We start from the raw sequence: 26,934 nt of genomic DNA, 5'->3' as shown, positions 1-26,934 counted from the left end.
GACTAGCACTGGCCCCATTTGTACCTTTCTGGGTTTTGAACCATGTATTACCTAATCAAAAAAATAAATTAAGCCAAATTAAAAGTAGAGAATAAAACTAAAGAAACAAACAGCCTGCTCCATGGGCCACACCACCCTTGGGCCCTCAGGGCAGACCCCTCCCGCTCTCCTCAGTTTAGCCTGAGGCTGGGGGCCCCTAGGGTGGGGGCTGCACTCACTGTGACAGGGGCTCCGAGTGCAGCCCAGGGCCCGGGCACGCTGGGTGGGTAGCCAGGAAAGGATTCACGTCCCCAATGCCAATGAGTCCAAACTCAGTGACCGACAAGGCCACCTGTGCAGGGGCCACAGCTTCCTCGGGCTCTCCGTCCATATCCACGTGGCTGGAGACCTGGGGCAGCTCCTCAGGAAGGGCCCCTGGCAAGGCCAAGTCCACAGCCAGTCTCGAGCTGGTGCTGGGCTCTGGAGCAGCTGCAGCGGAGGGGCAGAAGGCCGGCTCGGCCAGGGCTGGGGGCTGCTGGGGCACGGGCACAGTTGGCGGGGTGTCCAGTTGCTGGAACAGACAGGGCCCTGGCTCCAAGGATGGGAGGCTGTTGGAGCCTTCCTCGGGTTCACCAACACTGCCAGTCATGCCGTCCACGCTCAGCGGCTCTAGAGGGGGAGAACACAGCTGAGGCCAGGCCCCAGCAGCAGCCACGCCCAGCCCTCCCAGGATCCACAACCATCCTGGCTAAGGTGCATTAGCTTAAAAATCATACTTTTTGCCTTCAGGATGCAATATATGCAGGCTCCAGCCAAATCTCTGTCAGGGAAAGCAAAGCCTATGACCCCTCATCACTGATGTTTTCACACAAATACATAAAATACACACAAACACAAAAGAAACCAGTTATACTAAACTGTGCACCCAGGCTAAGGCCCTGCCTTGGGAGGTTGTGACTCCTGTTTTTCAAACAGAACAGAACACAAGAGATTCAAAACAACAACAAAATGCTTGAGTGCACTTGCCAAGTCAAGGTAAATGTGATTTGTGGAGTTCTGTACACAGGGGCATGACAGGCAATGCCGGGATGGGTAGATGTGGATGCCCTCCCAGACAAATCATGGAACCAACCAGATTCTGGAACCAGGGGCCAATCTAAACCCGAGTCCAGGAGACTTAGAGAGCAAAGGTCCTTGTCCTTCCCTCTGTGTTCACTTTCAGAAACTGAAGTAACTAACTGAGCCTTGTCTTGCTCTGGTGTAGCCCTGGGCCCAGGATGCTGGGGAGGGCTCAGATACCCCAAGCCTCCCACATGCGGCTGAGGCTAAGCCACCCTCACCTGAGGGCCAGAAAGAAGTCCCCCAACCTAGGCCTGGGGAGAAGCCCCCTAACCCGGGACTCAGGGAGGAATCTCCAACCTGGAACCCAGAAAGGAGTCCCCTCAACCTGGGGCTCAGAGAGAAGCCCCCAACCACCCAGCACCCAGAGAGGAGCCATCTCCACAGAGGGCCCAGAGAGAACCACCCCCAACCTGGGACCCGGAAAGGAGCCCCCTAGCCAGGGGCCCAGAGAAGAGCCCCCCTAACCACTCAGTGCACAGAGAAGAGCCCCCGACCTAGGACCAGAAATTAGCCTCCTCAACCACCCAGGGCCCAGAGAGAAGCCCCCCAACATGAGGCCAGGAGGGAGCCCACCCAACCACCAGAGGCCGAGAGGAGCCCTCTGACCTGGAGTCAGAAAGGAGCCCCCTCCACCATCAGGGACACAGAGAGAAGTCCTCGAACGTGGGGCCCAGAAAGGAGAGCCCCAACCACCCAGACCAGAGAGGAGCCCCTGCACCTACCTGGGGTCCAGAGAGGAGTACCACACCCCGGCCTGAGAGAGGAGCCAACCACCTGGGGCCCAGAGAGGAGACCCCACTTTGGGCTGCAGGGCACTCACAGTTCTCCATATGGAAAGCCAGCAAGCTCCTATGACAACTCACATGTGTGACCTCATGGGGTAAAATGACAATGGGTCCCAGACACCTGCTCCTTAGTGTTCACTGGCACCGGTCAGGGTGCGTTACAAGGGTGCTCCCCCAAAGGTAGGGGCCCTCCCCATATTCTTACCTATATGCATCCGTGCCAGAGGGTCCTGCTCAAGGCTTAGGCCATCAGCGGCAGGGGGCAGGGGCGGTGAGGAGCGGGGACGGGCGAGGCCATCGGGGTCACTGCCATCTAGGTCCTGGTCTGTATCCCTGTGGAAAGATGGCACCATGGGGGGCTGCAGAGAGACAGCTGCCTCAGGCGGAAGGTGCTCCCTAGGACTCCCGGTCGTCCCGACCCCAGGTCCTGCTGGAAGCCCGCCACACATACGTGGTTCCTGACGGGCCGTACTTCCTCCGGCCCAGCCGCGTCTGCTGGGAGAAGTAGTCATAGCGCTCAGACTTCTTCCACAGGTAGTAGTATTCCACACACTCGCCCACAGACCTTGTACGCACCTGAGGGACAGTGTGGTGTCATCTGGGCCCCACACTCCCAGCTCCCTCCACTTCCCAGGGCAGCGGGAACAGGTTACAGCAACCAGCGCTCTCAAAGACCCTGCCTACACCCCCAGTGTCCTCTGCACCCACCTCCAGCCCCCATCTAAGGCTCACAGGCCACCCCCATGTCCGGGGCTCATCCTTTTGCCCTGAACATGGCACCTCAATCTCAGAGAGCACCACTACCTGCTGACAGGGGACTCCATTCTTCTTCACTCTGGGTCCATGTGTCCAGTGTCCACTTCCCTTTCTCCAGACCTCGCCAAGCTCCCAAGGACTAAAGTGTCCACCTCATCCCCTGCTCATCGCAGGCCCAGCAGAGGGGGAATAATGAGCCCTTGTGCAGACACCAGGGACAGAGACCCCACCCAGAGAGGACATGAAACCTGGCCAAACCTGCTTTTTCCATGGAACATCACTAACATCCCAAGGGAGAGCTGTCTATGAGCACATGAAATGCCATTAAAGGACACATTGGGGCTTCATGAACCCCAGACTCAGGTCACATACACAGCACCCTAGAAAGATAAGGGACAGTGCAGCATGGAGCTGGATGCCACCTGGCAAAACCTCTTGGGGCATCTTCACTTTGGATGAGCCCCACAGCAAGGCCAGAGCTGTTACAGGTACATTTGAGAAACCTGCTGGTCCCCAGGATGAGGGACAGACAATAGAGCCCAGGGAAGCCTGGGAACCAGGGGGGCAGGCAGGACACACACGAGCTGTCCCCTCTTCCCAATGACACCCTTCTGCATCAGAGGTCTGGCTGATAGTGAGAGCGTCACAGCCTCCATGGGGCCAGGGTAGGTGCAAACTTAAAATGTGTGTGGTAATCATGGGCAGGCATGTGGAAGGTAACGCATGTGAAGTTTTGCTCACAGAAGCCTCGACTGCAGTGGGAATGCAGGGAACAGCGCACTGCATCAGGCCACCAGGAGCTGATCTGCCTAGAGCTGTGGTCGGCAAACTGCGGCTCACAAGCCACATGCGGCTCTTTGGCCCCTTGAGTGTGGCTCTTCCACAAAATACCACGGCCTGGGCGAGTCTATTTTGAAGAAGTGGCGTTAGAAGTTTAAGTTTAAAAAATTTGGCTCTCAAAAGAAATTTCAATCGTTGTACTGTTGATATTTGGCTCTGCTGACTAATGAGTTTGCCGACCACTGGCCTAGAGGATCTAGTGCCACCTGAAACGGCACTGGGCAGGTCAGCTGAGCATCCTCCTGTTCCTATAGTGGCCCAGCACAGATGTCTCACTTACTCCAACCTCCCAAGAGAGGACAGAGGCCCCGAATGTGAGCTAGGTTTCAGCCAGGCCCTGCTTCTCCACAAGCTGTGTCACCATGAATAGCAGGAAGGGGCCAGGGCTGCTTCCCTAGAAGGGCAAAAAACCACTAGGAGACGGGGTGAGGAGAGAGAGCCATGGCGAGACAAAGGGAAATTCAGACTCTGAGACAGAGTCATAGGAGCATATCCTGCCAGAATCCAGGGGGAGGGACCTAAGTCTAGGAAGGACATGGGGACTCAGGTCCAGGGGAAGGAAAGTAGACTCAGGTCTAAGAAAAGCAGGTGGACTCAGGTCCAGGGGAGGGCAGGGCAGGGCCTTGGTACTCAGCAGCCCCTCTGGTCATGAGCATTTGTCACAGGTGGCAGGAGAGACCTATTCCTTTGGTTCGATCGAACTAAGAGACCCTTGTTCCCCATGGCTAGAGGCTGAGAGTGGGGTCCAGGCTGGGAGTCCGCACTGCAGCATAGGCTCTGGGCACCGGTGGTGGAACTCTCTGAGACTGAGATGCCACCATGTTCATTTCCCATATTGGAGCCTTCTTTGGGGGAAGGAAGTGGTTTGACAGAGGAGACTAGAATAATATGATAACAGGCACGTAGGCGTGAGAGGCGGAAACCAGGGCTTTAGCCCTCAGCTCAGAGGAGCCTCAAGAGCCTGGTAAGGGGAGTCACAATCTCGTACTGTAGGGTGTAGGGTGCCATGAGCCCAGGCTCCTAGGTTCTTTCCAGCCCCAAGGAGGCTATGGTGCAGCCCAATGGGAGCAGGATGGGCTGTGTCCTCACCTTGTTGGCCTGGATTAGGTGGAAGTTTTTCCCGTGCACTCGGAAGCCATGCTCAAAGTTCCTACATTCCTCCTCACTCCAAGCACAGAGCCCATCTACAACCAGGAGGAGGCAGTGTCAGCAGTGCCCAGACCAGGAGAGCTAGTAAGGGTGGGGTGGGCAGGCAGGGTGCTCACCTCGAATCACCTTCACATTAAACCGCAGTCTCCGCAGAGCCTCCTCCACATTGAAACTGCATTTCACCAGCTCATACAGCGCCTGGGGGAGTGAAAGCCTCTTCCCACCTGCTCACCAGCAGCAATAGCAGGAGCGTTTACCCCACCATTGGGGCAGGCATATGGGGGCATTCACACCACCTTCAGGGTGAGGATATTGGGGGTGTTTACCCTACCATCGGAGAGGGGAAATAGGGGCAATCATACCACCATCAGGGAAGGCATATAGGGGTGCACACACCATTTGGACAGGGATATTGGGGGGCATTTAATTCATCATCCAGTAGGTGTTATGGGGGTGTTCACCCCACCATAAGCTGTGGATATGGGGAGTGTTTACAACACCATCAGGGAAGTGATATGGGGGTGTTCAAATGACAATCAAGATGGATATACTGGGGGCATTTACCCCATCAGGGCAGGGATGTTTGAGGCATATATATACATTATCATCAGGGCAGGGATATCCAGGGTGTTCACACCATTAGGGTAGGGATAATGAGGGCATTCACACCACTATTGGGGTGGGGCTATCAGAGCACATTTACCTCACCATCAAGGTGGAAGCATGCGGGGGCCATTACACCACCATTGGGACAAGGATATGGGGGTGTTCACACCATCCAGCATGCTGCCTACCTGCTCACTATCTTTCACCATTTCTCCCTCTGGGAGCTGAGACCCGGTCGTCTCATGCCATCTCCGCTTGACTGCCCGGTACAGGAACTCCTCCACCTCCCTCTCAGGGAGGATGTTGGGGTCCCACAACAGCTGGTCTTCATTCTCATAAACTGTTTAGAGGGAGTGCCAGGGTCAGCAGTGGGCACAAAGTCCATACCCACACCTCGAAAAGTGCACACTCCCTCTCCACAAGCATCCACCAGGTTGGCTGTCACAGCACCGCCAAAGGACAACTGCTAATTCGTATGTCCGGTTCTTGTGACCTGGGCCCGTCCCTTACACACCCCTCTAGGCCAGAGGTGGTCAGGGTAACAACAAAAGGTGGAAGCTGTGGGAGGCCAAGTGGGTGCTTCCCAGCTGGGAAATCCAAGGCAGCCTCCTGGAGGAGGCAGCAAGTAGTCTGGGTTGAGGAAAGGGGGACTTCTGAGCATGGCCTTAGGGGAGGGAGTTGTAGGTAATGGGTTCAGGAGGGTAAAGCCATTTACACAGTTTGCAAGTCTTGAACAACAGAGTCCCAAGGAAGCTGAGTGAAGAGCCTGGACTCAATGGCAGTGAGAACCTGGGTCCCAGTGGTCTTGGTTAGGCAACAACCACTCTAACCACCGCATCCTACAAGCCACATATGAGTGTACTTTGCCCAGGGAAGGGGAGTCCTGCCCCATGCAGGCAGTGGTTGGCAACCTCTAGCTGGGGAAGGACCCAATGGGGAAGAGACAGAAGGGAGATCTCAGGGCTCAGCCTAGAAAGACCCCAGAGCCAGCACCTCTTAACTAGGGAAGAGTCACAGGGACCACAAACCAAACAGCCCAGTTCAGTAGCCAGAAAGTGAAAAACACACTAAGAAAAATGGCTCCTGTGTTGGAATGTCTCTGGTTGGGAAATTGACTGGGAACCAACAACTCCTCAGAACTACAGAAGCAGTGACCTCTCCCAATGCAAGAGCCCCTCCATACTGATGCAAGTCCCAGCCTGGACCAGGGTGGTTGGTCCAAGAGGACCACAGGCCACTCTCTGGAAAAAAAAAAAAGCATCATCCTGCAACCTGAGCCCTCCACCTGCCCAGCATGTGAATGTGAGAGAAAATCTGTGGAACAGAAGTTAATCCACAAATGGCTGGAAATCAGTTAGCAGACAGGACTTTAAAGAATTACATGGACTTTCCAGGACTAGAAAATACAACCTGTGAGTTTATGAACTCACTGAACAGCTCTAATAGCAGCTTGGATATAGCAGAAGACATGATCAATTAAATCGAAAAGAATTTAATAAAAATTAAAGAGAAGGAATTAAACTGAATTTAAAGAGAACATAGTTAGGGGATGAAGAAGACAGTCATATGTATAACTGAGTCATGGAAGAAATGGACAAAAAATGGAACAGAAGAAAATCTGAAGAGACAATGGCCAAGAATTCTCCAAAACTGATGCATGACACCAAACGCCAGATCACAAAAAGTCGGGACAAAGCCAAAGAAAACCACATCTGGGCTCATCTGGTAAAAATGCTAGAAGGCAAAAGAAAAATGTAATCAACCTACAAGGAAATAATGAACAAGATTTCTAACACAAACAGTAAGACAGGCATCTGACTTTTACACAGAAACAACAGATACCAAAGACAATGGAACGAAATGGTTCACATGTGAGAAGAAAAAGCTGGCAAATCTAGAAAACTAGACCCATAACAATACTCTTCAAAAGTGAAATGAGCCCTAACCGGTTTGGCTCAGTGGATGGAGCCTCGGCCTGCGGACTCAAGGGTCCCGGGATCGATTCAGGTCAAGGGCATGTACCTTGGTTGCGGGCACATCCCCAGTGGGGGGTGTGCAGGAGGCACCTGATTGATGTTTCTCTCATCAATGTTTCTAACTCTCTATCCCTCTCCCTTCCTCTCTGTAAAAAAAACAATAAAAAAAAATTTTTTTTTAAAGTGAAATGAGCCCACCAGTGTGGCTCAGTGGTTGAGCACTGATCCATGAACCAAGAGGTCACTGGTTCGATTCCCAGTCAGAGTACATGCCCAACTTGTGGGCTCTATCCCCAGTAGGGGGCGTGCAGGAAGCAGCCAATTGATGGTTCTCTCTCATCGATGTTTCTATCACTATATCCCTCTCCCTTCCTTTCTCTTTAAAATCAATAAAAACATATTTTTTAAAATGTGAAATCAAGATTAAGACTTTCCAGAAAAACAAAAGCTGAAAGAATTCATCAACATCACAATAAATATTAAACAGCCAGTTCTTTAGGTAGGAGGAAATTATCGCAAATGGAAGCTGGAGGGAGTGAACAGTACTATCCCGGCGGTTGTAAAAAAGCATAAGGAATATCTGGCATGAAAACCACAATGTTGTCACTGTGGCACATGCAGTTCCTGCAGAAGCAGCAGTAGCACAATGGGCAGACAGATGAGGTGATTAGAATGCACTTATCTAAAGCAGCAATTTTCAGCCTTTTTCATCTCATGGCACACATAAACTAATTGCTAAAATTCTGCAGCATACCAAAAATATATGTTTTGCCAATGTGACTAAAATAAAGTATACTGTATAATTTTGACTTATTCACACCCGACAGCTATTATTTGTGTTGGCTGTTGCCATTTTTTTATTTGACAATCTAAGGGAAATGAGGTCAGTGCCCCCAACTAAATAGCCAAGTATTGATGTTTTAAAAATTCTTGTGGCATACGGTAGGATAACCACTGAAAAGGTAATATAAAAATTAAAACTTATCATATCAAAGAAGAAGAAAAAATAGAATAAAACTACTTGACTAATCAAAAAGAAAACAAGAAAAAATAAAGGGGGGGGGGAAACAGATGAATAAGGAAAAAACACATAGAAGATGGTAACTTATCCCAACTATTTTCACAATTGCATGAAAATAGTCCAAAATGTAACTGGACTACATATTCTGTATTAAAAGGCAAAAGAGAATCACACTGGATAAAAAAATAATTAGATCCAAAAATATGCCATACACAGAAAATACACTTCAAATATAAAAACACAGAAAGCAGCATTTACAAAATAGACTAAATACTGGCCATAAAACAAGGCTCAACTCGTTTCAAAGGACTGAAATCACAGAGTATGTTCACTGGACTTCAACTAGAAATCAGTAACAGTAGGATAACTAGGAATTCCCCAATGTTTGGAAATTAAACAGAATGCTTCTAAAACACCCCTGAGTGGGAGAAGTTATCACAATGTGAACTACAGAATAACAAACTAAAATGAAATAAACTATGAGGAAAGAAATACAGATAAAAATAAAAATGAATTAAGTAGCCATCAGACAACAGAGAAAAATCCCGATAAAGGGCAATAAAAGTAACAAACTCCTAATAAGTCTGATCAAAAGGGACTGAAAAGGAGAAAATGCAAATTACCAATATCAGGACTCAAAAAGGGGACATCACTATAGATCCTACAGACATTAAGAAGATAGGATATTGTGATATTTTTTACAATAAAGTTAACTTACTAGTGGGATAAATGCCTCAAAAATGCAACATATCAAAACAAACAGAAACTCTATATTATTAAATATACTGAATTTGTAACTAAAAATCTTCTTCCACAAACATGAAACTAAAGTAAAACCCAGGCCCAGACAGCTTCACTGAGGAATTCTTCCAAACATATAAAGAAGAAATAGTAACAATCTCACACAAATTCTCCGTGATGTTAGTAAAAGGCACTTCCCAGCATACCTGACCCCAAAGCCTACCAAGGACAAACACAAAATAAAATGACAGGCAGTGTCACGGCAACAGACAAGCTAATTTACAAACTTACATGAACATGCAACAATACAGGGAACATGACACACAAGATGCACATGCCACACACATGGATCTAATCCTTTGCCCAAACTGCCTACAACAAAGCAAGCACATCCCATCACACCCATGTCCCAGCCTCTGCCCTGGGAGGCCATACTCTTTACTAAGGGTCTCTGTCTCCCTTGTCTGTCCCACCTTACCCCCTACCCCCAACCCCACCCCCAATCCTGGGTGCGGAATCATCTGGGAAAAGCCTCCTGAGAAAAGAGTGCCAGCCCCGAGCCTGGGGCAAGAAAAACAAGACTCAATAGGTAAATGACTTCACATCCTGTTTTCTTCACCTGTAAATGGAGGCAACAATTCCTACCTTAAAGAACAAAAGCCTCTACAGACAGACATACAAATATCAAGTCCAGGTTAGGGAGTACCCTGAAAGACAAAGCAGGACAGAGGGACACTGGTTTCTGGAGGATACTGAGACAGGACACAGACAAGGTAAAGGAGAGGCCTATGGGATAAGTGGGGAAGAGCATGGGTGCCCAGAGGAAAAGTGCAAAGCCCTGGGCAGGAGGCAAGTCTCCCTTACTTCCTCCTGCCCACTGAGCACTCTGCAAACCTGCTACCCATAGCTGGCACAAGGCAGGCACCTGAGCCAGCCTGAGGCCCTCAGAAGATTTGGGAACTAGGTCTGACTGGATGTGCAGCAAGTTCCTTCTTGACTGGAGTGGGGTTTTCATCTTCTTTTCCCTGTCCCCACCATGATCCAGGCCCCACTTACTCTTCTCACCATGTCGGTTCAAGTGCAGGTTGCTGAGGTCGGCTTGGAACTGAGGCCCAACCATAATCTCCTGCAAAGGCAAAGGCCCAGGAAAGTCAGGGCAGGTGGGAGGCCCAGCCACTTTTCAGAGCCCAGGGCTGTGTTGGTCTGTGCAATCTTTCCACAGATGCCAAGTCCTATGGTCTGAGAATGGGAGGCAGAGACCTGGGTGTGTGTGGGGGTGTGAGTGACCATTTGTCTCCATCTACTTATCCATCTGTTCAGTATAGCCAGTCATGTGTCAAGGGGATGAGACCCGAGGACCCAGGTGTCCTGATGCCCAGCTCAGAGCACTCAGGACAGGACCTTGGGGCCACATCCCCGGGCCAGCCAATGCCACAGCAGCACGGGCTCAAGGTCCCAACACCACGATCAAGTCCAAAAGCAGCCCACTTCTCAGAGGCTGTGCATTTGTCTCCGCCCCAGGACCAAGCAGAGACCCACGCTGAAGGTACTGCAGGGTCAGGGCCACATACCTTCTTACATTTGTTGGCAGGAAGAGGGTCCTCCTCAGTGTCAGACGAGGTGGAAGAGCCTAGCTCTTTTTCTGTGCCAGTCAGGAAGCGGGCTTTGGGAAAGGGGATGCAGGTGAGACACATCTGTGGCACTGGGTAGCTCCCCAGCTAGTGGATCCCCAGGTCTTCACTGCTGCAGCCTCCACCCCACGCTCCATCCACTTGTCCCCCACACCATGCCACTCCTGAGAAGAGGCATGTCCCAAGACCTGGCCAGATGACAGGTGCCCAATGGGCAAAGGTGTGGGGATTTGCTACCTGCCAGCTGTGAGCCCCCAACACCTCATGCTGCTGGGACACTGCCCCCGCATCTGACAGGCCTTTTGGTTCCAAAAGCTATAGGAATCAACATATTCCCTCCTCCTGTAAACTAAAGCCAGCCAGTCTCAGCTCACTGGCCAGGGAGACGAAAACCCCAGAGAGGCTCAGATAGAAAACAGGGCACCCCAGAGGCACCATCCATCCGAGTCTAAGTTATTTGCCCCGAGTAGCCCAGGGCCCCCCATCTGCATCACTAGAGCCTTGCTCAACCCAGCCCAAGCGGAGGAGCAGGCAGGACACCTACGTCCACTCTGGCTAGGGAAAAGGTCAGAAGCCTCGTGGGAGGTAACAGATGGGGTGAGATCATCGGCCGAGGACTGTGTCTCTTCCTCTTCTTCCCCTGAAAGCAAATCCTTCGCTATTTGTTCCTTTTAACAAAAAGTAAAGAACATTTTTGCAGTTTGTTTTAACAATCTTCAGATAACACTAATAACAACAGTGACACTAATTTGATGGCCCTCCCCCTGGGAACAGCAAGGGCTCACGTGGGGCTGCTCTTCCCACTTTGCAGATGAGACTAGGGGCCAGGGCAGGGCAGTCAGGGTGCCAGCATGGATGCTTGTGGTCCCTGAGCCCACACCCTGCAGTCTAGAAAGGGATATCACCTATGCCTGGCTTGGGACGGTTAGAGCCCCCAGCCACTGCTCTCTCCTTGTGCATTTGGTTTTCAACTTTGGTAATAAAGCCCTCCTCCTGGCACCACCCCTGACCTGTCAGGACTGGACTCAGGACCTCACTCATTCTCTTCCTTCCCAGCTGCGTTTCTCCAGCCCAGTCTCCACTCTGCCCCGCTTTTGGCCAGTGGTCAGTCTTTTCATCCCAGCTCCTTCTCTGTGGCCACTCTAACCCTGAACGCATCAGCTATGACTCTGGGGAGCAAGAGAGTCCCCTCTAAGAAGTAATCGAGGCCTCGCACTTCTGCTTTTCTGAGGCCTTCATGCCTGCCCTCCCTAAATCTTCCCACGAGTTCCAGGGAGAGACCCCACTCACCTTGTCCAGGGTCATGTCTGGGAGGGTGGCTGTGGCATCGCTGCCCTCACTCTCCCGCTCCGAGATGGGGTCTGATGTCTCATAGCCATAGAGGGCAAGCAGCTCGTCAAGGGGCATGTCACTGCTCTGAGGGGGAAGAGGGCTCTGTCAGGAGGGGCTGTTCTAGGCGTTCTGCTTCCCCTCCTCCTGTCTGAGCCCCGTCAGCCACCACAACCAGGGCCAATTTGTCACATTCTGGAAACTCACCCCAGCCAGAACCCCAGGTCCAGTCCTTTACCCAAGGACTCCCTTACAACCCCAGGATAGCACAGATAAGACACCAGAGCCCAGAGATGTCAGGTATGTGCTCCAGGTCACTAGCCTTAAAGGGTGGAGCCAGGACTGGCTTCAGTCCACACTGCACTGCCCAGAAACGCTTCCCTGCTCAAAAGCGTTCAGATTTGATTCCAGGAAGGCAAGGATGGCATGGTATCTGGAAATCTATCAGAACTCATGACATCAATAAATCAGGAGGGCAACGACATATAAATGTCTGGACAAATGTGGAAAATGCATCTGGTAAAATCCAACATGCCCCTGATTTTATAAAGCACTCAGTACACTAAGTAAAGAGATAGATGCCCAATCAGTATGACAGAGATGCTGTCAGCCCTCACTGTGCAACAATGCACAGCCAGAACAACCCCAGCACAGTCAGAACAGGAAGGCAAGATTGGGAACACCAGAACTACTCACACTGTTTTCTTTTTTTTAAATCCTCAGCTAAGAATATATTTTTCATTGCTTTTTCAAAGAGAGTGGAAGAGAGGGAAGGAAAGAGAGGGAGGTGGGGAGAGACAGTGATGAGAGAGAGACACGACTGGTTGCCTCTACACATGCCCCAACTGGGGCCGGGGATCAAACCTACAACTCAGGTACATGACCAGGAATTGAACCTGCGACCCTTTGGTCCATGGGCTGGCATTCTAACCACTGAGCTCATCAGCCAAGGCATACTCACACTGTTTTGATACTTCGAGCTCATCCGATAGAATAAAAGGGAAATAAGACATTTATTTATTTACTAGAGGCCCGGTGTATGAAAATTCATGCACTGGAGGGGGTGGTCCCTCAGCCTGGCCTGCCCCCTCTCACAGTCCAGGAGCCCTCAGGGGCAGGAGACAACCTGGTGCTCAGGGGAAGGCGACGCCCCCATCACACCTCTGCTGCTGCTACTGCCAGCAGCGCAAGCCTCGGCGAGCCCTGGTTACCTGAGCCTCGGGCAGCCATGGGCGGCTGGGCAGCCGCCATCTGAGGCTTGCCTGCACTTCGGGCCGGCCCTGGGCGGCTGGGGGGCTGAGGGGACTGGGGGACTCCGGAGGCAGGTGCATGGAACAGCCGGGCCCGCCTAGAAGCAGGCCCAGCCTTGCTGCATGCCTGCTGCCCCGGGGAGGGGGACTGGGCACCACCATCTTGTGGCTGTGGGCGCCTTCATCTTTGAGGGCAGGGCAATTAGCATACCGCCTCCTTATTGGCTGTGGGCGCCGCCATCTTTGAGGGTGGGGTAGTCAATTAGCATATTGCCTCCTTATTGGCTGTGGGCGTTACAATCTTTGAGGGCGGGACAATTAGCATATTCCCTCCTTATTGGCTGTGGGTACCGCCATCTTTGAGGGCAGGGCAGTCAATTAGCATATTCCCTCTTTATTAGATAGGATTTTTGTTTTTTTAATCCTCACCCAAGGATATTTTTCCATTGATTTTAAGAGAGTGGAAGAGAGAGGGAAAGACAGAAAGAAACATTGATATGAGAGAAACACATCAATTGGTTGCCTCCTGAACAAGCCCTGACCAGGGCCTGGGCAGGGGAGGAGCCTGCAGCCGAAGTATGTGCCCTTGACTGGAATCAAACCGGGGAGCCTTCGGTCCGCAGGCTGATGCTCTATCCACTGAGCCAAACCAGCTAGGGCCGGAAATAAGACATTTAATTATTAGAGAGAAAGAAAGAAAAACTATTACTACCTTCCTCTCCAGTATTGCTTTCAAATCGGTTTCTCACCCTCCTGTAAACCTCTACTCCTTCTGACCACACTCTGTCCTGACCCAGGGGTCACTGTCAGCCTCCAACCTCCTGAGCATTCCTTCTCATTCTTTCTGAAGTGAACTTCTGCCCTGCTCTTGTGCTGGTACTTCCATTGCTGTGGAAGACCACCCGGCTTCCTCCCAGCCCTTCCTCTAAACCAAGTGCTTATATGACGAAGGATCATTTTGCCCATCACAGTTTCTAATTATGCATTGGTTGGAGGGGTTCACACAGTGGCCCAAAGATGCCCAGGTTCCCTGGGATCTTCACAACACTATGGTGCCATTACTTCCATCACTTGCGCTGATGCAGCAGTCAATGGTTCCTGGACAGCGTCCTGCAGTGAAGGCAGGAGCATAAAGTGTGTGAGTTGCCAATGCATGTTCCTTACCGCCACCCACTCAGTTTTAAAAAGATGCTAGTTTCAATTACAAATATCCTGTAGTTCAGTGGTTAGAGCGTTGGTCAGAGCACCGAAGGGTCACAGGTTTGATTCCTGATCAAGGGCATGTACCTGGGTTGCAGGTTCAATCCCCGGTCCCGGTCCCGGTTGGGCCACATGCAGGAGGCAATCAATTGATGTCTCTCTCACATCAATGTTTTTCTCTATCTGTCTCTCTCTTTCCCTTCCTCCCTCCCTCCCTTGCACTTTCTCTAAAAAAATCAATGGAAAAATATCCTCGGGTTAGGATTAACAAAAAAAAATGGCGGGCAGACAACAACAGTCTGTCAGCTGGTACCAGGCAGACATCATCTCAGACACAAACTAAGTGGGAAGCTACTTCCAAAGAAATGACTGCTGTGATTGCTGTGAGAGTAAAATGAGCTTTTAAGCAAAAAATTCCAATTTTGGAAAACATAGATCTGACAATGTGAACTTGATAATTCCCACAGCCTCTGGTAATAGGTAATACGAAATGAAAGGGTTTCTGCTTTTAACTTAGTTTTTAAGAAAATCTAGACCTAGGTATTTAGCTAATAAATAGCTGATTTAGGTGTGAAAGTTCTGAGAAATTTTAAATTCATGTAAAACTTTAAAAAAAAAATTTTTCTTTTTTGAAGAGAAGACACTTGTTTTGGTTATAAGAGCAAATTGGCACCAAGTGATCCATGACACCAAGCTAAACAAATGCCCGATAGTTAGTCCTTAAAAAAAAAACCCAGTACTTAAAGACGTCTCATAAAATCAGTGTAGGTACTGTTATGGACTAAATGTTTGTGTTTCCCCACCCCAAATTCATATGTTGGGTGCCTAATCCCCAACCTGACTGACTATATTTAGAGATGGGCCTTTATGGGAATACTTAAAGTTAAATGGGATCATGAGTGTGGGGCCCTGACTTCTGATCTGATAGGAAAACTCTCTCCCCTCCATGTGAGGACCTGGTAAGAACGCAGTGTCTGCACACCAGGAAGGGGCCTCCCCACAAACAGTCCTGTAAGACCTTGATCTGGGACTTCTGGCCTCCAGAACTGTGAGAAAATAAATGTCTGGTGTTTAAGCCCGCAGGTCTCTGGTATTAACAAATGTGTGTTTTTAGATTTTATATTGTAAACTGTCAACATGTGGAAGATCTACTTGTTAGAAAACCAGGGTTTTACAAACATGTCACCAGTGCAGAGATGACAAGGTCACACCTGGGTTAAGATCCACACCAAGTTCAAGATTATTGGATTGTGACATAACCAAGTACAGGAAGCTCACTAGATATGGCTACAGGGGAGAAACCAAGATGGTGGCATAGGTAAACACCTAAACTGCTGCCTCGCACAACAATTTCAAAACTACAACTAAAAGACAAAACGAACATCATCTAGATATGGCTACAGAATCTACTTTGCAATCGCCCTTTACAAAATGACTAGTTACTGAATTTTGGTCCAGCATCAAAAAATAACCATAACTATCTAAAAGGTTGTTAAAATCTCCACCCTTTTTTCATGATCATCTGCATGAGGTCAGATTCACACTTCAACCAGAACAACACATCACAACAGACACATCTCCCAGGACAGCAGCTGGATTCTCTTACACTGTTCCTACATTCAGAGATTTACAAAAATGTAAAACTATTCCACTCTTCCTAAATTTTATTTTTGTTTTGGAAAACAGTTATTTTTTCATTTTCATAAAAATCTGTTATTTCTATTAACAATGGGCTTACTGCATCATCAAAGCTGCTTGAGATCCTCAATAACTTTTAAGAGGATGTGGAGTTCTGAGGTCAAAAAGTTTGAGAATGATAGGTTTAATGTCCAGCTACCCCACTACTCTATAACCCTAGAGCCCCTTGAAGGCAAGACAAGCTGGCCTGTCCCTTGTGACCTCAGCTTCTAGCACAGGGCCTGGAGCTTTGCAAACAGATGTGCAAGTAGAACTTGTCATTGCAGGATCTGAGCAGCATGCAGACCAATTCAGCCAAAAGAAACTGTGGAGTTTGCCCAGCAGGGCTCCACCCACATGGGGTACAGGGCTCAGCTGAGCCAAGTACCTGGGAAATGAAGTCCTTGTCCAGCTCCTCCTCAGGCTGTGCTGGGCGTCTTGTGGTCCCTTCACACTCCTCCCGGATGCCGTAGTTCTGCGACAGGATCTCTGCGAGGTTGAACTGCTGGTCTGCAGAGCCCATTGACACACCTACAGAGGGGACACCACCTGCATCAGCTCCTCACCCCATCCATCTCCATGCATATATGAAAGGCATGTATGTGCATACATGTGCATCAATGCAGCTGTGTTAGGCTGTACATGTGCATTTATACACATGCACATGTGTGTGGGCACATGTGCCTGCATGTGTGCTTGTGGTGGGGCCATGTGCACATGAGGCGGTATGCATGCATGCATGTATGCATGCATGTGTATACCTACATGCATGACATGTGTTCATCTGAATGTGTGTGGATGTGTGTGCACAAGTACATTTACTTTTGTGTGCATTATGAGGCTGTGTGCATATGTGAGGCTGTGTGTGTACATGCATGTAGTCAGCAATGTCAGTCTACAATGTGGGAACTCCCAACAGAAGGACTTCTGACAAGAGCACATCTGGCTAACTGCACACAAATTCTAGGCATTTTAGGGATGTGTTTTCCTGACCACAGATGCTTGCGAGGGTCTGGGGAGAGAACAAGTGAACAAGGAAGAGACAAGCTCCAAATGAGTCAGCATGAATAGAGCACAGGGACCCAACAAAGCTGGCTCCACACCTGGTTCCTGGTGCCTGCATGGCTTGGGCAAGGCCTTCAGCTCAGAAAACACAAGGGTGATGCTATACACCCACTTCTGGGAGTCATTGCAGACACAGTACAGGGAGAATGCCAATGAACAGCATGCAATAGGCCCAACAAATGCCAGTCCCTTCTTCTCCCTCTTCACCACAGCAGTGTCCCATGCACGGCCCAATGGGTGGTAGATGTTACCAGATTTTGAGTTTTCCCAAAAGAGCCAAGATGTGTCCACTGCTATCTCTCCATGATTGGTCTTCAGTAAGTTGAATTTTACAAACAAAATAACGAAGTCTCAATCAACCCAAGTCATGGAGCCATGAAGGCCAAGGCTGGTCCTCCAAGTGAGTCCAAAGCACACAACAGCAGTAGTATAGGGGCCAGGCGGGTGGGGGCAAATAGCTAGCTCAGGGAAGGTGCAGGGCACCCAAGGATGGTGCCCACTCAGCACCCATTCTACCTCCCTCAGCCCTTCTGTTTTCCTTCAGCCTTGACACAGGCACTCTGATCCTCCCCTGGGTAGCCTGGCCCCCAATATAGAATGGGAAACAGAGTCCTGGCCACTCTGTCTGTACCCCTGTCCCTGGACTCCGTCTGCACAATGCCTCTGTCTTGCCAGGCTGAGCAAGGTTCTGTCTCTTACAATGACAGTGGCCCTGACAGCCCCGGGCAGGAGGAAGGTAGGGGCAAAGGAGGCACCTGCTGTTGTCGGTAATCCGGGCTCCCTGGGGCACAAACTGTGAGTAAGGCAGGAGACCACTTGAGGGCTCTGCCTCTCCAGCGAGGAGGCCTGCAAAGGAAGAGAAACAGGTTAGTTCAACCAGCCTAGAACCCACCGAAAGCAAGCCTGGCTCTCTGAGTGGCCTCATCTAGACTCTGTGGGATAACGCATGCGAGCTGCTTCCAAGAGCTGAGGAGGGAACACTGATAATGGAACTGGGCATGCAGCTGCTAGAAGTTACTCCCCTGCTCCTAAGTCAAGCACACGAGGATGCACTGAAGTAGGCTTATACAGCAGCTCTGAACATCAGAACTTCAATGCCCTCATCTCCAAGTGGGAAAACAGCACCCACAGGGGACTGTGAGGAGCCTGACAGCCAGTGCCTAAGAGTGGTTATCACCCACCCAGGACACAAGAACCAGGTAACCTAGGCTCACACACAGTCCTATTGCACACACGCAACAGGCATTCACTGACAGCCATGCCTGACACGTGGCCCATTACACAAGGGTCCCAGCATTCAAAAGGCAAAATAGCCACTCTTGGGACACCTAGAAATTCCTCTAAAAGTAAGCATAGAGTTATCAAATGACCCAGCATTTAATTCCACTCCCAGGTACATACCCAAGAGGACTGAAAACATACATCCATACTAAACACGCATGTTCACACATTAGCATGATTCACAAAGGCCAAAAGAAAAAGCAACCCAAAAGTCCTACAGCAGATGAATGGATAAACAAGATGCTGTCTATACACACACTGGAATATGACTCAGCCATGAAAAGAAGTGAAACACTGATAGATGGATAAACCTTGAAAACACAAAAGGCCACACAGTATGTGATTCCATTTATGTGAAATGTCCAGAACAGGCAAACCCAGAGACAGAAAGTGGACTCATGGTTGCCCGGGACTGGAGAGGGGGTTGGATGACTACTGATGGGGTTGGGCATCCTTTTGGGGTGATGAAAATGTCCTAGAACTAGATAGAGGTGACAGTTTTAAAACTTTATGAGAATATTATAAACCACCGAATTCCACATTTTAAATGGGTATATTTTGTGGTATAATAAAAACCTCAAATTTTTTTAAAAGGTCAACAAACTAGGAAAAGAATGGAAACTACTCATAAAGAACCCCCTGAGGAAGTCCAATAACACCCCTTAGTGGTGAAAGGCACAAAACAGGAATGCCCGCCTACACCATGTCTGTTCAAAGTAGCACTGGAGGTTCTAGTCAGGGCAAGAAAATGGAATAGAAGGAATCCAAAATGGAAAGGAAAAAGTAAAGCTATTTCTTTTTGCAGACAAAATAATCTTGCATAGAAGGTACTACAGAATCCACTAAAAACTTATCTGAACTAATAATAAATAAGTTCAGCAAGGTAGCAAATTACAAGACCAACATATAAAAATAAATTTTATTTTCATATATTAACAATTAACAAGCCAAAAAGAAAATTAAGGAAACAATTCCATTTACAACAGCCTCGACAAGAATAAAATACTTAGTAATAAATTTAGCCAAAGAAGTTAGAAACTTATAATCTAAAATGTGCAAAACATGTTGAAAGAAATTAAAGAGCTAAGTAAGTGGAAAGACAACCTATATTCATGGCTCGGAAGACTTAATACGGTTAAGATGTCAATATTCCCCAGCTGATCTACAGATTCAATGCGGTGCCTATCAGAATCTCATCTGGCTTTTACATGTCTACTGCCAAACAGATTCCAAAAATAGTATGCAAACTCAAGGGGCCCAGAGTAGCCAAAACAATCTTGAAAGAGAACACTCCTGTTTTCAAAATTACTACAAAGCTACAGCAATCAGAACAATGTGGTACTGGCATAAGGATGGGCATTTAAATCAAAAGAATAAAAATGAGAACCCAAAAATAAACCCACATATTTACAATCAATTGAATTTTTACAAAGGTGACAAAACAATTCAATGGGGAATGAACAGCCTTTTCAACAATGATGCTAGGACAACTAGGATATTCACATGAAAAAGAACAGAATTGAACACCTATCTTACACCATATACAAAAATTAACTCAAAATAGGTCAAAGACCTTAAATATGAGAGCTAAAGCTATCAAACTCTTAGAAGGAAACATAGGGATAAATCTTTGTTACATTGGACTAGGCAATGGTTTCTGAGATAAGACACCAAAAGCACAAGCAACAAAAGAAAAATTGATAAACTGGACTTCATAAAAATAAAAGACTTTTGTGCTTCAAAGGACATTATCAAGAAAGTGAAAAGACAACTCACAGAATGGGAAAAGATACTTGCAAATCATATAGCTGAAAAGGACTTGCATCTAGAATATATAAAGAATTCTTACAATGCATTAATAACAAGATAACCTATTTTAAAATGGGTTAAGGGTCTGAAAAGAAATTTCTCCAGAGATGCACAAATGGCCAGCCAATAAGCATGTGAAAAAATATTCAACATCAGGGGAAATCAAATAAAAAACACAGTAAGATACCACTTCATAACCACAGAATAACTATGACTAAAAAGACAGAACAAGTTGTGTCAGGAAGAATGCAGACCATCCAGGAGGGAATGTAAAATGGAGCAGCCACTTTGGGAAACAGTCAACAGTTCCTCCAAAAGTTACTACAGTGTTAACCAGCAATTTCACTCCTAGGGGTTCAGAGTATGCCACCCCAAAATACACCACTCTGGCATAAGGATTATTTCAAGCAGAAGACAACTGAGAAAACCAGACACAGGATGAGCTGAAAGCAGAACATAAACTCCTGTGAGGGTGCCCCCCAAAACCATGAAGAGAGCCCCCTTATCACTGGGACAAGATGGCATCAAGAGAGAACCTGCACACACAGACCTTACTAACGCGCCTGAATTTCCAATAGTTCCCCCATGTTTACCTTCCCACAACTTGATGCCCTTAGGAACTCAGTCCTTTTCCTTTGTCGTCACTCCTCTAAGATTTACTGCTCTTTTGTTCAGATGCTACTGAAGTCCAAATCCTCACCACCCCAGTTACTCGTCACCTCGGTTCTCCCATGTGACGGGCACTACTTGTTTCACTCTTGTTAGTTAGGCTGCCTTTCGTCAGTTTAAATCACAGGAACCCCGAGATCAACCAAAGGACTTGTATGCATGCATATAAGCCTAACCAATGGACACAGAAAAACAGAGGGGTGAGGGCATGAGTGGGGGGGTGGGGGGGGAGCAATGGGGCGATAAGGACACATATGTAATACCTTAATCAATAAAGAAAAAAAAATTTTTAATGATTTTAAAAAATCACAGGAACCCCAAGGAGAACCTAGGAGAGTAAAGGGACAAAGTTAGGCTCCTCCCCTGTGATATCCAAGAGAAAAGAAAACTGTACATCTACCCTGAAACCTGCATATATTCTCACAATAGCCAAAGGTGGAAAGAACCCTAACGTCCATCTGCTGATGAACAGAAATAGCAAACAAAACAATGAAATATTACTCAGCCATGAAAAGGAACGAGGCCCTGACACTTGCTACCACATATGGGCCTTGAACACATGATGGTCAGGGAGAGAAGCCAGACACAGAAGGCCACAAAGTATGTTATTCCATTTATGTGAAATGTCCAGCAGAGGCATCCACAGAGACAGAGAGTGGGTTCATGGGTGCCAGGGACGGGGGAGGAGGACGGGGAGTGACAACCAAGGAATACAAGTTTCTTTTGGGGTAATGAAAATGTTTTAAAATCAATTAATGATAGTTGCACAACTCACTGGATTGTACACATTAAAACAGGTGAATCATACATCAATAAAGCAGTTTGCAAAAAAAGGGAAAAAGGAAAAAGATTAGAATATTTACTAAAATAAAGTTTTAAAATTTAGAAAAAAACTTTAGAAAGAATTTCCAAACTTTCTTCTCTCTCCCTACCCTGACTTCCAGTGCAAGCCCACCCTCAATGGTGGGATTCCACGGGCTGCACTTCCCCTGTTCACAACCATCACAATTCCAGCAGTCACTGCTCCTTTTGCCAAGATGGAAAAGAAAGAGGATGGGTAGCTGGCTAAGGGCATTCTGGGTAAAAAACGGGGGGTGGGGGGGGAAGGGGGAGAGAAGGAAGAAAGACAGCATTCCAGAGACTTAGTCCCAAACAAGAGGGGGCCGCATAACCTGGTGTCCAGGCCAGGTCTTTTGTGCACGAAGGAGGTACAAAGGAGGTACAAGCTAATCAGCAGGAAGACTGCCTGTCTGGAGGGGGACAGCCTTGACTCCTCAGGCTCAGAACAGCCCTTCTTCCAGGTGTGCATCTAACTGCTACTTAGCCCCTCCAGGTTTAACCCCCCCGTGACAGTGTGGCAGATCCAACTCTCCAAGCTGGTGTGCACCCCACACGCTCTTCCCATGTCATGCTAATATGCTGGCCTCCCTTCAAGAGGTGGGGTTCTGCAGCCCCTCGCTGTCCACAGGGGTGGGCCTGTGACCTTGGTGGGAGGGGTGCTATGTGACTTTTTAGGTTAGGCGGTAAAATGCAACTCAGATTCCACCTGGTACCTTCTGAGACAGTCACTGTTGGAACCCAGCTGCCATGCTGTGAGGAAGCCCAAGCCACACAGGCCACAAGTAGGAAAGCTTTCCTTCCAGCCCCAGCCATCGCCTGACTCCAACCACATGACTAACTCCAAATGAAAACTGCCTAGCTGAGCCCAGTCAACCCTCAGAACTATGAAACATAATAATAAAATGATTTTTAGAAAAAACTGAGTTTCACCCTGGCCGATTTGGCTCAGTGGATAGAGTGTCGGCCTGCGGACTCAAGGGTCCCAGGTTCGATTCCGGTCAAGGGCATGTACCTTGGTTGCGGGCACATCCCCAGTGGGGAATGTGCAGGAGGCAGCTGATCGATGTTTCTCTCTCATCAATGTTTCTAATTCTCTATCCCTCTCCCTTCCTCTCTGTAAAAAATCAATAAAATATATTTTAAAAAAGAAAAACTGAGTTTCCAGGTGACTCATTTCACAGCAATAGTTAAATGAAACATCCTTCACCCACACCAGCAAAGGTGGTCGGTCCCATTGGCAGCACTGCATTGCTCCATTAGACCAGCGTTTACGGAGTGCGTCCTCTGGGCCAGGAGAGGCAGTAGGCACTGGGTGCATGGAGGTCAATCAGAAACAGGTTCTGCACATCTCCACCCACATGAGTTACTAGTCTAGTTGGTGACACAGATACAAACAAGTGGATATGCACAGTATTAAAGGAGAAAGCAGGGTGGGGGCCTGCACAACTGGGGTCAGGGAAAGCCTCTGAGGGCATCTCTAGGCAGGGCCTGTGGAGCACTGGAACAGCATCGTGGTAGCTGAGTCCCTCCAGGGTGCAGAGTACACAAGAAAACGGAAGGAGCCAGGGGGTCGGCGTGGGTGACAGAGATCTGTGGGGACCACACCACCAGGCGGGGACCCCAGGAAGGGGATGCACTGCATCCAAAGGATAACGAAAGCCATGGGGGGGGGGGGGGCGTTAAGCACAAGAAAATGACCATGTACTTAGGTATGAGGAAAGCAGTATGAAGCACCCTGTCTACTCTCAAGCACCGCCTCTCCTCTCACAGTGCTGATAGGGTACTGATGGCTACTTTGGAGATGACAAAAAGCAGTTAATCCTGATCAAGTGCTCACTGCTAGGGAACACATCACCATTTTCATCGGTTAGACAGCTGGTTATCAGTGATTTTATGAGGTTCAGCTTCTCTGTGCAAGCCCCTGTGGCCAGACCTCATGCAACCTCTTGCTCTTGGCTCTTCCCATTTCAGAGATTAGGAAATTGTGGCTGAGACGTTCAGTAACCCGCCCCAAATCACAAAAGAATAAGAGGCTCCAGAGCCACAAGGCTCCTAGGCAGAGGCTGGCCATGGCTCATCATATCTGACATTTGCACACTTGTTCCTTTATTGACCAGCAGCCTCCAAGGCCCTTTAGGACCATCACTGTTGGGTTTCTACTCACAGCCAGGCCCTCAGGGAGGGCCTCCCACAAAGCCAGGCGTATAGGGGACCCCACATGTAGGCTTCCTCCAAGGAAACCAACTCAAATTCACTCAAAAGGGCACCACCCCAAACTGTCAACAGGGGTAACAGGAGCACCCAGGGCAACTGGCTGCTGTGGGGGTTCCAGAGCTTCAGCATTGAGCAAGGCAAAGTCAACAGCCCAACCCAGCAGCAATGAAGGCAGGCTGGCTGGGGAATCTGGTCCTTCCATCCACGACACACAGCTATCTTCCAGGCCAAGACTGCTACCCAAATGACACCTGGTGCCCAGGAAGACCACCACCCATGCCCCTGAGCCAAGAGCACACACACACACATTCACCCCGCCTCCCTCCAACCCGTAAGGCCAGCCACTGCCCCCATGAGGCCTGTTTCCCTAAATGCCCCTGAAGAAAGGAGGATTAACTCTCTAAGACCCCTTTGGATTCAGGCACCCAGCACAAGGCCAGAACTGGCTGGAGAGGTCTAGCCTTGCACCCAATTGCCCACACCCTCTTTGGCACAAATGCAGAGCCTGTTGCTGCCCCTGAGAAAGTCCCTGGTGGGAAAGAATGGCCAGCCCTGCCCTCCACAACACCTGCCCATGTTCTGCTAAGACAAACACTCAACGTGGTGCCATGACCAGGCCGAATATCCCACAAAACTGCTGCACCTCACTGGGTGAGTACCTTCCTCCCTGTTGGCCTCAGTGGCACCCCCCACCCATTCGGTGAGGACCACTTGCAGAGTCTGTGGACCTGTTTGGCAGGGGCCTTAACTTCTGCGTCCCCAGAAGGAATCATCGTGCACTAAAAGTCCCATTTACTGAGCCCCTAGCAGGTGCATTACCTCATTTCATCCTCACTAGTGTCCTAGAAGGCGAGAGCAGGTCTACACTGTCTTACTCAATATTCCAAAGTCAAGAAACCCCAAAAGTGAAAGTTGTTCGTCCCTGCTTTGACCTGACAAGAGGCTCTTCGGTGTCGCTCTTTATCCCAGACGGCCTAGGTGAGTTTGGTCAAGCATCACAGTTCCAAACTCCACAGATAGATCCATAAATCGGAAAAACTCGGAATTCCAAAATATACCAGGCCTCGAGGATTTGGGGTAAGGGTCTTGGGCCTGCTTTCCCGGACCGAGAGAAGGGGCTCCTAGAAGTAACTTCGAGTCCCCAGTAAAGGCTGGTCTAACTCTACCCGCCCTGAAGAAACCTATGCATCCCACCTCCCTCCCCGAGCCGAGTTCGAATCCCGCCCGGCATCTGGCGGGAGGGCGAATCAGCGGCGCCCCGCACCTGGGGGCTCGAGAGCGGGATGCGGCGCTGGGTCCCAAGCAGGGTCTGGGCGGGGAGAGCGTGGCGCGCGACCGCGCGACCAGAGAGTGCTCTGCAAAGTTGGTCAAGGCAGGGGAGGGACGGCACGCGCAACGCCGGGCCAGAGGAGGGAGGGGAAACCCCGGCGCACCTCCAACGCCCCCGGCTGGCGCCCCCTCCTCAACCCCCTCCCCACTCCGCAGCCCCCGCCAGCGCCACTGCTCCTGCACATGCGCACTGCAGCCCGCGATGTGGCAGCCGGGGAAGGAGGGGGGCAAGGGCCGGGGGCGGCTATCGACGGAGCCCCGCGCCCCTCGGGTCCCAATGGACGCAGCGTCCTGGGTGACGCCTAGCATCCTCGGAGCCGGGGGAGGGGCGAGTGTCCGCGCCCAGGGCCCCGACGTGGCTGAGGTCCGGCGGCGGGGAGCGCGGGCGCGCGGAGGTGGGGGGCCGGCTCCCCCGGCCCGCTCACTCACCTCCGCCATGGCCGTGTGTGCGCGGGAGGCGGTGGCCGCACCGGGATCCCCGGATACGGAGCCGCGGGCTCATTGGCTGCGGCGCCTTGGAAGGCGGGGCCTAGTGAGGGCGTGGCCTGTGAGGGCGGGGCGCGGGCGGGGCGTAGTAGGTGCGCGGACGGGGTTGCGCGGTATGTGTGCGGGGGCGGGGCGGGCTCGCGAAGCCAGGGTTTGGGGTCTCTGCCTCGGCCTGGGCTTGGGACGTGGAGGATGCTATTAATAAAAACATTGATTCTTGATAACAGCACCTGTGTAGGGAGCTTTGGTCGCATTTCCTCCTTCCAATAGCTTCGCTAAATACTGTAAGTACCCTGGTGCTACAGGTGAGGAAACTGAGGCCTAGAATGATGGGGCACCCGATGCATACGTGGTGGTGCCAGGACTGAAGTCGGTAGCGTGGTTCTGGAACTTTCTTCAGTTTTTCATCAGTGATGATCCATCCAGTGTTCCAAAGAACCGACTGGGGAGCTTGCGAGATGCACCGTAGGGCGAGTTTTAACGGGCACTGCGACCCGACACCCCCCCCCCCCCCCCCTATACCGAGGAGCGGGAGTGCTGACGGTGAGGGTAGAGAGGTGGACTCAAACCCAGGGCCAGCCTTTGGCTCTGAATTCATTATGGACCGTTTGCACGTTCGGAACCTGTGGTAGGCGCTGGGGGAGAGTTTGAACAGGACAGTCCTGGGTTCGCTACATTTTAAATTTCAGTGCTGTGAGCATCGGGCAGAAGGTTTATGGAGAGCGAGAGAGGAAGTTGGGGGGACGGAGGCAGTGAGTAGGCAGAGACGTCCAGCAGGACTCAAGTGGTGGCCGGGAGCAGAGAAGTGGAGAGAGCTGGGAAGGTGCACCCCACAAATCCCTGATGGAATGCGGGTGGAAAGGGCATGAAGTTGCACAAATGAGTGGTTGGTAGTTCCTACTGAGACTGGGAAGAATGGAATTGGGACGATGGGGGACTCAAGAGCCCCATTGGTTTCCCAGCTTTTTGCCAGCAGAACGCTGCTGGGGTCATGGTGACAAGATGCTCCTCTTCGACCAGCCTAGGGAGAGGAGGAGGGGGCGTAGGCTGGTTTTATTATGGAGTTCACGCTGAGTCTGAGGTGCTGGTGAACACCCCAGGACGTTAGTTGGATAAGCAAGTCTGAACATAGATTCAGGGGGAAATTGTGAAGTTGTGGGAAGCTGATGTGTGACATCT

The 26,934-nt window shown here is 49.9% G+C and overlaps 1 protein-coding gene across 2 annotated transcripts in view; it reads right to left on the bottom strand.

Moving 5' to 3' along the window:
• The window catches only part of MIER2 (MIER family member 2), a 29,385-nt gene extending 3,657 nt beyond the window's left edge, over positions 1-25,728 (bottom strand). Inside the window, exons 1-13 of one of the 2 annotated variants that reach the window (XM_079771083.1) lie at positions 25,699-25,728; positions 17,883-17,973; positions 16,451-16,593; positions 11,897-12,022; positions 11,151-11,274; positions 10,547-10,638; positions 10,032-10,101; positions 5,426-5,577; positions 4,748-4,829; positions 4,572-4,666; positions 2,338-2,462; positions 2,092-2,219; positions 219-648 (exon numbers count right to left, since the gene is read on the bottom strand). In XM_079771083.1, the coding sequence (XP_079627209.1) occupies positions 219-648; positions 2,092-2,219; positions 2,338-2,462; positions 4,572-4,666; positions 4,748-4,829; positions 5,426-5,577; positions 10,032-10,101; positions 10,547-10,638; positions 11,151-11,274; positions 11,897-12,022; positions 16,451-16,593; positions 17,883-17,973; positions 25,699-25,707 (1,667 nt within the window). In that variant the 5' untranslated portion in view covers positions 25,708-25,728. Of the gene's footprint in view, positions 1-218; positions 1,951-2,091; positions 2,220-2,337; positions 2,463-4,571; positions 4,667-4,747; positions 4,830-5,425; positions 5,578-10,031; positions 10,102-10,546; positions 10,639-11,150; positions 11,275-11,896; positions 12,023-16,450; positions 16,594-17,882; positions 17,974-25,698 lie in introns of those variants that run through there. The other variant, XM_079771084.1, reaches the window with a different exon arrangement.
• Between the last annotated feature and the right edge of the window lie 1,206 nt (positions 25,729-26,934).

The sequence above is a fragment of the Cnephaeus nilssonii genome, assembly GCF_951640355.1.
Source record: "Cnephaeus nilssonii genome assembly, chromosome: 5".
In the NCBI taxonomy this organism is placed as follows: Eukaryota; Metazoa; Chordata; class Mammalia; order Chiroptera; family Vespertilionidae; genus Cnephaeus; species Cnephaeus nilssonii.
The sequence above is the reverse complement of the archived record's forward strand: the minus strand, read 5'-3'. Positions and strand labels throughout refer to the sequence as shown.